The sequence below is a fragment of the Hypanus sabinus genome, chromosome 11 (assembly GCF_030144855.1).
Source record: "Hypanus sabinus isolate sHypSab1 chromosome 11, sHypSab1.hap1, whole genome shotgun sequence".
Lineage (NCBI taxonomy): Eukaryota > Metazoa > Chordata > Chondrichthyes > Myliobatiformes > Dasyatidae > Hypanus > Hypanus sabinus.
Window position 1 is genome coordinate 89,895,048 of NC_082716.1, and position 12,503 is coordinate 89,907,550.

At 39.5% G+C, this 12,503-nt stretch overlaps 1 protein-coding gene across 3 annotated transcripts in view; it reads left to right on the plus strand.

The window, feature by feature from the left end:
- The window catches only part of fam20b (FAM20B glycosaminoglycan xylosylkinase), a 141,935-nt gene that overhangs the window by 126,074 nt on the left and 3,358 nt on the right, over positions 1-12,503 (plus strand). For all 3 annotated transcript variants that reach the window (XM_059984878.1, XM_059984879.1, XM_059984877.1), the window contains exons 6-7: positions 9,331-9,522; positions 10,341-10,400. In XM_059984878.1, coding sequence (XP_059840861.1) covers positions 9,331-9,522; positions 10,341-10,400 — 252 coding nt within the window. The remainder of the gene's footprint in view (positions 1-9,330; positions 9,523-10,340; positions 10,401-12,503) is intronic.

The following is a 12,503-nucleotide window of genomic DNA, read 5'->3' on the forward strand; positions in this document are numbered from 1 at the left end:
AGAAACAATCTTTCCAGTAACCTTTAAACTATGAAGCTACCAAATAACAAATAAAAATACACAGCCTATATAAAGTAGAAATAATGTATGTACAGTGTAGTTTCACTTACCGGAATCAAGAAGAGAGCAAGCACACTGATGATGGTGTGTTAGGCTGAGTCGTCGGAGGTTGGGGTGGTGGGAGAGTGGGGTGTCATCTCATCGTCATCTGTTTCCATCATGGCAGGCAGGTCACCTTCTTCTATGTCTGCCTGCCTCGATGTCAAAGGTCGAGTTTCATCGTCTGCTGTGGCTGATGTAGAAGGCTTGAAAAATGACAGTATGCTTGACTGCTTAGCCTCGCGCATTTTTCTATCATACAGTTCTTTGTCAGTACTCAAACCATCCTGCAAATATGCCCTAAACCTACGTACCCTTTAAAAATCGAAGTCATACTTTTCTGCAATCATTGCAGCGTTGTCAATCACAGTGAAAATCTCACGCAGTTGCTTCCTGTTCAGTTCCTGGACGTCTTCACTTTCGGGCCATTCGCTACTGCGTTTGGCTTCAATTGTTATCCTTTCCTCTTCATCCACTCTTCATCTCTCAGTTCTTGGTCATGGGATGTCGAAACCTCTTCAACATCATCTTCATCAACTTCCACAAACCCTTAGCCAAACTCACTATGTCCTTACTTTGTTCACCACGATCAAAACGCTTAATTATGTCTAGTTTTATGCTAAGTGTAACACCCTTCGCACTCTTTTAGGCTTTTCCGAATCCTTAGAACTCATCTTGCTAACGGATACAGCCCAGGTGCAGGTCAGTGGAACTGGGCAGAAAAAGGGTTCAGCACAGCCAAGAAGGGCCAAAAGGCCTCCCTGTATTCTCAGTAATGTTCATTGCTTCTCTTCAGACATTTATTGATTTTAACATGTTCATTGTAATTTTCAAATTTTTCTGTTGTCTTGCCTCTGTAACCCCTCCAGTCTTACAATTTGTTACGATCTTATTATTCTCGTTTCTTTCCGATTTTTTTTTAAATCAGTTCACAATTAACAATATTTTCAGCTGCCTATGCCCTAAGTAATGAAACTCCCTTTAACAATGTGACACTGAAACACAGAAGCATAGGTGACCTAAAGCTTGGTGTAAGAGGTGAGGTGATACATCACCTTGTGAGTCTGTTGGGTTCATCTATTGTATCAGGTGCTCCTGGTGCAGTGTCCTCTAGATTGGTGAGACCTGATGTACATTGGGAGACTATTTCATTGAGCAGCCTCCCTATATCTGCTACACCTGTAGGATTTCCTAGTGGCCGCCCATTCCCATTACAATATATCCATCGACTGTCATGATGAGGCCATATTCAGATTGGAGGAGCAACACCTCATTCCATTCTCATTTGCCTCCAACCAGATGGCAAGAACATGGCTTCCTGTAATTTCTACCCCCTCCCTCATCTCTTTTTCCATTCCCCATTCTGGCTTCCCTCTGACTCTTTCTCTTCCTCTGACTATCACCTCCCTCTGGTGCTCCTCTACCTTCCCTTTCTCCCATGGTTCACTGTTCTCTTCTATCAGGTTTCTTCCTCTGCAGCCCATTATCTCTTCCATTTATCACCTTCCAGCTTTTCACCACCCCTCTCCCCCAACCACACACCTTCCCCCTCACCTGGCTTTACCAATCACCTGCCAGCTTGTACATCTTCCTCTTACCCTTGCTCCTTTGTGTTATTCTGGCTTTCCTTCTTTCTCCCTCCTATATCAAGGGTCTTGGCCCAAAGCACGAATGTTTGTTCCTTCCGTGGATGCTGCCTGACCTGCTGCGTTTCTCCAGCATTTTGTGTGTGTGTTGCTCTGAATTTCCAGCATCTGATGAATTGCTTGTTTTTATTCCCTTTATAACCTTATAATTCTCTCTCCCGTTTTAAGACCCTCAAGAAAAAAAAACCTCTTAACCGAGCTTTAGGTCATCGATATTTTTATGCCACAATGTCTGATTGTAGTGTGGTAAATGTCATGTGATCTGCCTTGGACTATTTCTCTTTGCTCAAAGTGCTTTAAAACAATAATGATCAGAAATTTCCTTTCGGAAGGCTTATGCTTGAAAATCCACTTATTTCTCAGTATCTTTTTGCACTCACCTTTTCTGCAATAATTAAGCTGAAAGTGTTTCCATTACCTCCAAGGGATTAAGTTCCATTGAAGCTTCATTTAGAAACGATCTTAGTGTTTCTTTTAGAGTATCTCCTAGGCTCTCTTATTCAAAAAACAAAAGCCCAAGTATCCCATGTTTATCTTCTTAACATTGCTGAAATATAATAAAAATCACCTTTCCATTGATACTGTGTTTGCTGATAGCCCCTGTCCTTCAGACCAGAGCTAGATGTAGTAATTTATTAATAAGTAATATTTATTTCTAATGAAATAGAGGTGAAAATTAATCATTTATTGGCCTTCAGGGGTAACTACAAGACTCCCGAGGTTTTGAGTGCCCAACTTAGGGACAGCTCGTACATAAAACAAGCATTTGGAAGACTGGTAGGATGGATTCACCAGCTGCAGTTGCCATAATACATTTCCAGATGTCTTCTTTTCCCCACTAATTGGTAACTTGGTTGAGCAGAGTAGAGCTAGGAGCACTGTGCATACTCACTTACTCGCTCACTCACTGAGTGAGTGAATCTGTCTGGTAGCTGCTCTTCCTGTCCCTGCTTGCTCCGTCACAGTTGTTTCTGTGATAATCTCGCACGCACCAACTTGCTAACATCTCAGTTACGAACTGAACCCTGTTCTAACCTGAGGACTGCCAGTAGCAAATTATTGTTTTTGAACAATATCTATCTGTTCTTCTGGCGTCTTCCCACTTCCTTTACAGTCCTGAAGAAGGGTCTCACCTGAATCATCAACTGTTTATTGAATTCTATAGATGCTGACTGACCTGCTGAGTTCCTCAGCATTTTGAGTGTGTTGCTTTGTCTGTCTGTTCTTTGCAATGTTTCTCTAGGAGTATCTTCCCTCTCTTACTGCCACTGGTATTATTTCAGCCATCACATGCCTGCTCTCCCTTGTCGAATTGTCCTGAATCCTTAAATGCATTTACTTGTATTGTCATTGAAGTATCTCTGTTACCTCATCTAAATCTATCATGATTGCATATTCTTCCAACAATTCTTCTCTCAGTCATTTTTATTCCCAGGCTTATCCATCTTAATCATGTAGCGGATATTTCTCAAGCCTGGAGCACTTCAGTAAATCTCTCCATGTGTAGTAAAACATGGTTAGTTGAGGGTTCTAAAGATTCAGCATGACTCTTCTTCTCTTTTATTTTGTCTCAATTCATGAAGCCCAGGGCTGTCAATATTTCCTGTTGCTTTCAAAGGTTAATAAACATGTTCAAGCATATTTCTCTATTCTTGGAAGCCCTTTGGAACTATGCCATTCAGCCACATGTGGATCTTCATTCTTTCAGGGAATATGCAGGACGTTTCTCTGTATTAAATTTTATCTGTCACATGTACCTGTTTTGCCAGTCTATCTGTGTCTTCTCGCAGTACACGATAATTCTCCTCATTGTTAAAGCTGTTTAGTGGCATTTGCAGACTTGGGTGTGTTGCCTCCTGTGCCTATATCCAACTTATAAATATCAAATTAAAGATGAAATGCAAACAGTAACTTCTGGAACAATATCCTCCAGTCTGGAAGAAAATCTGTTCACCATCATTTTGTTTTCTGCCCTTAGGCCAGTTTTTTGTTATCCGTGCTGCCATTCTTTATTCCAAGAGCTGACAATTTCATTTAGTGTATTGTACCAAATGCACTTTGAAATCCATAGAACCAATATTTCCTTCATCAACATTCTCTATTACCAGATGAAAAATTTTATTCAAGTCAGCTGGACACAGTTTGCCTTCAGCAAATCCATGATGGGTCTCCTTTGTTAATTTAAATGCCTTTTAGTTTTTTCTAGAAGCTTTCCATTAAACCAAACAGCCTAAAATTGCCATATCCACTTTATCCATTATCTTCAGTTATCTCCATTAATTCCATTTCCAACAAGATATTGGCAGGATTCTCTTCCTTAGTAAAAATTGATAGAGGTTATTAAGTGAATTCCACTCCTTTTCACTTCTTGTATTTATTTCCCTCTTCATACATATGTATACCCCCTCCTTTACTACTGGCTCATGCACATGTCTACAAAATTGCTATCCTATTTTTGAACCTTGCCTGCCTTATCTTAATCATCTCCTTTCTCTGCTTCCTATGTTCACATGAAATTTTTCACATGTATTATTCATCTGGCAAGTATCATTACCCCCCCCCCCCCTTTTTTTATTTTGTTCAATCATGTCTCTCTTGTCAACTATACTTTGGTCCTTATTCCTTGCCTCTCATGGAAAAAAGCATAGCCTGCATTTGAAACATTGTTTCCAGTGTCTCCCATTGTTTGGCAACAATCTTATTTGCTGGTCTTGGTTCCATCTTGTTCGAGCCAGATTATCTTCATCGCGGTGAAGGTAAATTTACTTGAAATTTCTCCATTTGTTTTCCACTACCAATCTCATCACAATGCTGGTTACTGTTTCTCGTGTGTGTTTTCCTATTCAAGTCAAGTCAATTCAAGTCAACTTTTATTGTCATTTCGACCATAACTGCTGGTACAGTGCATAGTAAAAATGAGACAATTTTTTTCAGGACCATGGTGTTACATGACACAGTACAAAAACTAGACTGAAGTACATAATAAAAAACACAGAGAAAGCTACACTAGACTACAGACCTACACTGGACTGCATACAGTGCACAAAAAACAGTGCAGTGACATAGTGCAGCTCATTTCCCAGATTATCAGTCTCATTCTGGGCTGAATAACATAATGATCAAGGTAGTTCTCTGGAACATAGAAGCACAGCACAGGAACAGTGTCAGTGTCAACCATGGTGCCAGTTTAAACTGCACATTTGCTTGCAGTCCTTTCTCTCCTACTTGTATCTTCTATGTATCGAGTGCCGTGATAACCAAACAAGAAACTGCCTACCGCAACACCTTACACATATAATTGCCAGGAACTTCAGTCAGGCTTGTTGAAGAAATGTCTGCCCAATCAACAACATATCACCTGCAGCACCAGGGGTCTCAATGCACCTGACCACTTTTATACTGTGATGAGGAATGCCTACCATTCCATCCTTTCAGGAAATTTAATCATTGTGTTGTCCTCCTACCTACGTACAGGCAGAAGCTAATGAGCAAGGCACCAGAGGTAGGCACAACAAAGAGGTGGTCACAGGAGGCAGAGGAACGGCAATGGGATTGCTTTGAGTCAGTGGACTGGGCCATGTTCCAGGACACATCAGAGGACCTGAATGTTGTTTGTCATATACATTAATGATCTGGATGATGGGGTGGTAAAGTAGATTAGTAAGTATGCAGATGATACTAAGATAAGTGGCACTGTGGATGATGAAGTAGGTTTTCAAAGCTTGCAGAGAGTGGGCTGAAAGATGGCAGATGGAGTTTAATGCTGATAAGTGTGAGGTGCTATATTTTGGTAGGACTAATCAAAATAGGACATACATGGTAAATGGCAAGGCATTGAAGAATGCAGTAGAACAGAGTGATCTAGGAATAATGGTGCATAGTTCACTGAAGGTGAAATCTCATGTGGATAGGGTGGTAAAGAAAGCTTTTGGTATGCTGGCCTTTATAAATCAGAGCATTGAGTATAGGAGTTGGGATGTAACGTTAAAATTGTACAAGGCATTGGTAAGGCCAAATTTGGAGTATTGTGTACCGAATTACTGGTTACCGAATTATAGGAAAGATGTCAACAAAATAGAGTACAGAGGATTTACTAGAATGTTACCTGGGTTTCAGCACCTAAGTTACAGAGAAGATTGAACAAGTTAGGTCTTTATTCTTTGGAGCATAGAAGGTTGAGGGGGGACTTGATAGAGGAATTTAAAATTATGAGGGGGATAGATAGAGTTGATGTGGGCAGGTTGAGAGTAGGGGAGATTCAAACAAGAGGACATGAGTTGAGAGGGGACAAATGTTTAGGGGTAACACGAGGGGAAACTTCTTTACTCAGTGATAGCTGTGTGGAACGAGCTTCCAGTAGAAGTGGTAGAGGCAGGTTTGATATTGTCATTTAAAGTAAAATTGGATAGGTATATGGACAGGAAAGGAATGGAGGGTTATGGGTTGAGTGCAGGTAGGTGGGACTAGGTGAGAGTAAGCGTTCAGCACGGACTAGAGGGGCCGATGGCCTGTTTCCGTGCTGTAATTGTTATATGGTTATATATGCTGCGGTTGTCATGGACTTTATAAAGACATCCGTGGATGAGTGTGTAGCCACTAAATAACTCAGTCATTCATAACCAGAAGCCTTGGGTGAACCAAGAGATCCGCAAGGGAGCTAAAATGGTTGTGATCAAGTCTGGAACCCAGGGAATGACAAAAAGTCCTGGTATGACTACCAGAAAGCTGTGTCACATTCAAAGTGACAATATCGGACCAAACAAAACACAGAAGGATGCTTGATAACTGTGGCAGAGCTTGAATGCCATCATCTCCTATAAAGCAAAACCAAATGACATAAATGACAAAAGGTATCGAGCTCCCAGATGAGCTCAATACCTTTTGTCTCCACTTTGACCAATGAAAAGCAAAGGCATCTTCATTAACCATAGCTTAGCATTTAACATTATAATTTCTGCAAAACCAATCAATAAGCCCTAAGTCCTAGGCCTCAATATCTCCTTATGTACTTGGATCCTCGATTTCCTCACTTGTAGATCCCAGTCAGTTTGGATTGACAGCAACATCTCCTCCGCAAACAACATCAGCACAGGTGCGATTACAAGGCTGTGTGCTTAGCCCCTGCTTTACTTACTTGATTCTTAGGGGATAAGAGGTAGAAAAGGTCAATCACTTTAAATTCCTGGGCATTATCATATCAGAAGGTGCTATGTCCTGGGGCCAACATGTAAATGCTATTTGAAAAAGCATGGCAGCACCCCTACTTCCTTAGAGGTTTGCATAGATTCGGCATGTCTTCTAAAACTCTGACAGATGTCTAGAGATGCAAGTGGAGATATCCTGACCAGTTGCGTCACAGTCTGGTGTGGAAACATCTCTGTCCAAAAGCAGAAAAGCTTACAGAAAGTGGTGGATACAGCCCAGTCCATCACAGGAAATCCTCCTTACCATTGAGCACATCAACAAAGAGTACTAAAGTAAGAAAGCAGCATCCATCATCAAGGACCGCCACTATCCTGGCCAATGCACTCTTCTTGCTGCTACCATCATGAAAGAGGTACAAGTACCTTGGGTCCCATACCGCCAGGTTCAGGAGTAGTTATTACTCTTCAGTCATCATGCTCCTGAAGCATCCTGAACATCTTCGTTCACTACAAAACTGACCATTGAACACAAACTCTGGCCTCACTTTCAGGACTCCACAACTCATGTTTGTTTGTTTGTTTGTTTGTTTATTTATTTATTTATGTGTTGTTTTTATTATCATTATTAGTTTCTTTTTGTGTCTGCACAATTTGCAGTCTTCGTGTGTAGTTTTTCATTAATTTGACTGTACTTTGTTAATCCCTGCAAGAAAATGAATCTCAGGATAGTGTTTGGTGACATACATACCTTGATAATAAATTTACTTTGAAGTGAAAACTACAGTATATTTAGTATTTTTAAACAAATACTGGTCAGTTTCTAAAATTTTAAGGGGAAAGATTTATAGAGGATTTGAGTGGCAACTTTCCACACAGAGGGTTGTGTTATACAAAACGTGGCCACTGGAGCTGGTGTTTATCAATACATTTAAAATGTTAGAAATTATCACTTGGACAGATACATGGATAAGAAAGGTGTAGAGATATATGGGCCAGATGTAGGCAACTGAGATGAACTTAAATAAGCATCTTGGCTGGCATGGAGAAATCGAGCCAAAGAGCATATTTCCATACTGTACAATTCTAATATCTGAATTTATAATATTGCACTTCCATTAACACAAAAACATAAATATGCATATTTATGTAATATACATATGTACTGGCATGCATGCATATTCTTAAGTATACAGCGATTCTGGTTATTTAGGCCACTGGTTAATCAGGCAGCCCCTTATGAGGAACTAATGCTCTTTTCTCACTGCTGACATCAGATAGAAGGTACAGGTGCCTCAGGACTCATACCACCAGGTTCAAGAAAAGTTACTACCCTCAACCATCAAACTCTTGAACAAAAGGAGATAACTACACTTAAGGACTTTTTTCTTGCTAGTTATGCTGGTTGTTTATTGCTATTTATTTATTATCTGCAATTGCACATTTTGTTTACAGCTTACAGTTATTGTTCTAATAAATTTGCTAAGTATATCCACAGAAAAGGAATCTCAAGGTTGTACGTGGTGACGTGTATGTACTCAGATAATTAATTTTACTTTGAACTTTAATTGAGAAAATGGCCAGAATTCCCTTTGTTTATTTGGGACACTGTGCTGCTTAATTGGGACAGGAGTCTGTTGCTGAATAGTTTCTAACTAGGCCGTTAGCTTCTATCTTCCATGGCCATTAAACACTACATGGTGTTTAGGGCACATATGTTTGTATTCAAAAACAATGATTTTCTATCATTGATAGTTGGTGAGAAATAAGCAGTAAGACAATTCAGAACTTTTGCTCATTGCGGTTTCAAGCGTTCAGGCTTGGAGATACCAGAAACGGATGGGAGTGAAAATGAAACAGTCTCACTACTTCATTAGGAATTACAAAGAAGGTATCAACAGTCATGTTGAATGTTACAATGAAAATGAAGATTTGGAGGATGTAATCATTGAAAGCATTGTATGAAGGCAGTCAATTACCTGCACTAGATGTCTGCACTGATTTCGTTCATTTACAGTCAATCAAAAGACAATCGCAGCATGCTAGGTTGATTCCTCTGTCTATAATTATTAGGAGATAATACATATTTTTAGTACTGCATAGTATTGGTTCTGTATTTCATTTAAAATGTTACTCAGTTAAACAGTAGTTTGTATTTTTTCAACCTTTTTACCTATTTCCATGACATTTTGGCTAATTGGGCCAAAATGCACTGGTTCTGATGTGTCCCAATTAACTGGAATCCATTGTATATACTGATACTTTGTAAAAATTATTAATTTGCATCTTGCAGGAAAAGTCTGCATTCCTTGTAGTTAAAGCAATTAAAATGATGAAAGGCTGTCACACCTTGGCATGCTTAATATAATAAATGAATTTGTTACATTTAATTGTAACCTGTGATTTTGTTCATTACTCCTCAGTCTAACTTGTCCTGTCTGCAGGTGGGAATATGATGAAAGTTACTGTGATGCAGTCAAGAAGACCCCTCCATATGATTCTGGTCCTCGGCTCCTGGATATAATAGATACCGCAATTTTTGACTACTTGATTGGTAATGCAGATCGACATCACTATGAAAGTTTTCAAGATGATGGTGGAGCGAGTATGTTAATTTTATTGGACAATGCAAAAAGGTACCTAACATTTCATTGTATAAAGTTCTCTGCAATGGGCTAATTGGTACAATGCAGGAACCCCACCCCACCTTCCTAATACTGCAGCCACTTGGCTACAAAAGTTCAGCCTTGGAGAGTTCATTTTCAGGCTGAAAGATTTCTTTTTAATATACTCTGCTTGTTGGTGATAGACATGTAAATCCTGAGTTATGTTTCGCAGCTGTGTCCTTATTTGGAGTGAAGTGTGAGGCCCATTTTCAGCCCCCTCCCCAAAAAAAAGGGTTAACTATGAGTCATTACCAAAAGTCTCCAGCAACCATCTTTGAGGGCTAAATATTAAAAGTTGCACAACACCTGCACCCCATGCCCCCTCTGTGCACAAACTTCACACAAGCCTTGGCCTCATTTGGAAAATTGAAAGGCATGCTAAAGCTTGAGGAACAGAGCATGTTGTAGCTACAAATTCAGGGTAGGGGGAAATCCAGTCAGATGATTGGGCTCATTGTGTGTTTTTCACCTGTGCAACTTATTATTGAATTTCCAGTGGATTAGAATTGTAAGGCTCACCATGTAATTTTTCTTAGGATGAAGGGTCACAGGTGGACACATACAGGAAAATTGAAATATGGTACATGAATATTTGTGACTGATTTTGAGTATGAGCTAAATGAGGATATTCAGAGAGTTTAATAGTACAACGCTTACTCTGCCGTTAGTTGAGAACTTTGTACATATTTTGTACACAAAAGGAAAAAAATCTTTTGACTAGCATTAATGTTGAGAATAAGCAAGGTCATCAATATTTCACAACTGAGATTTAAACATTTCTGTTTCAGCTTTGGGAATCCAAGTTTAGATGAAAGAAGCATTTTAGCATCTGTCTATCAGTGTTGCATGTAAGTACCTAAGTTACCAAAGGTTGCCTTTAAATATTGACTGCTAATCTGTGAATTACTCTGTTGCTTTAGAATATTATTCCAGATTTTTTTTGAAACATTAAAGTAGATGTCTTCCTGAAAAGTAAAAATTATGTTGCATTGATGACATACTTCCTTTGTATCCACAACTGTCAAAACATCAGAGTGTCTAACTCTTCGTGTAATTAACTCAGTATTATAGATCCCTTTCAGAAGCTCAGTGCTAAACTCTGCAGAGTGGTACCTTGTGGGTTTGTCTTTATTATCTCAGCATTGCTCTGATACTATCCAATGTGTAGAAGTACATTGGAACTCCAGTTCATGATGCCCCATTCAGAATTAGCATTCTAGAGGTTTAAATTATCCTGTCTTCCACTTTAGTGTGAAGCTCAGTGATCTAAGTAATTGTTGTTCCGAGTTAATTTATTTGTGTAGGTTTATGTTGGAAAAATCTTAGAAAGAATGCGTTGACTAATAGCATATTTAGTTCTACCCTATAAAGTATGACACCATTACAGTATAAGCTTTTCAATTCATTGTGCTCACTGAAAAAGGTACTTTTTCATGGATCAGTTACTGAAATTGGTGAAATGTTTCAATCATATCAGTGTATAGCTTACTCCTACAACAGTCAACATTGATTATTCAATTATTGAAGAAATAGCCAAATTCACACCCAAAACAAAATCAGTGATATACAGTGGCAGGCAAAAGTTTGGGCCCCCGGTCAAAATTTCTATTACTGTGAACAGCTAAGCAAGTAAAAAACGACCAGATTTCCAAAAGGCATAAAGTTAAAGATGACACATTTCTTTTAATATTTTAAGCAAGATTACTTTTTTATTTGTCTTTTACAGTTTCAAAATAGCAAAAAAGGAAAAGGGCCTGAAGCAAAAATTTGGGCACCCTGCATGGTCAGTACTTAGTAACACCCCCTTTGGCAAGTATCACAGCTTGTAAACGCTTGCAGTAGCCAGCTAAGAGTCTTTCAATTCTGTTTGGGGGATTTTTGCCCATTCTTCCTTGCAGAAGGCTTCTAGTTCTGTCAGATTCTTGGGCCGTCTTGCATGCACTGCTGTTTTGAGGTCAATCCACAGATTTTCGATGATGTTTAGATCGGGGGACTGTGAGGGCCATAGCAAAACCTTCAGCTTGCACCTCTTGAGGTAGTCCACTGTGAATTTTGAGGTGTGTTTAGGATCATTATCCCGTTGTAGAAGCTATCCTCTTTTCATCTTCAGCTTTTTTATAGACTGTGATGTTTGCTTCCAGAATTTGCTGGTATTTAATTGAATTCATTCTTTCCTCTATAAGTGAAACGTTCCCCATGCCATTGGCTGCAACCCAAAGCATGATTGATCCACCCCCGTGTTTAACAGTTGGAGAGGTGTTCTTTTCCTGAAATTCTGCACCCTTTTTTCTCCAAACATAGCTTTGCTCATTGCGGCTAAAAAGTTATTTTAACTTCGTCAGTCCACAGGACTTGTTTCCAAAATGCAAAAGGCTTGTTTAGATGTTCCTTTGCAAACATCTGACGCTGAAGTTTGTGGTGAGGACACAGGAAAGGTTTTCTTCTGATGACTCTTCCATGAAGGTTATATTTGTGCAGGTGTCGCTGCACAGTAGAACAGTGCACCACCACTCCAGAGTCTGCTAAATCTTTCTGAAGGTCTTTTGCAGTCAAATGGGGGTTTTGATTTGCCTTTCTAACAATCCTATGAGCAGTTCTCTTGGAAAGTTTTCTTGGTCTTCCAGACCTCAACTTGACCTCCACCGTTCCTGTTAACAGCCATTTCTTAATTATATTTCGAACTGAGGAAACAGCTACCTGAAAATGCTTTGCTATCTTCTTATAGCCATCTCCCACTTTGTGGGCATCATTTATTTTGATTTTCAGAGTGCTCGGCAGCTGCTTAGAGGAGCCCATGACTGCTGATTGTTGGGACAAGATTTAAGGAGTCAGAGTATTTATAAAGCTTTGAAATTTGCATCACCTGGCCTTTTCTAACGATGATTGTAAACAAGCCAAAGCCGTAACAAGCTAATTAATGTCTGAGACCTTGGTAAAAGTTATCTGAGAGC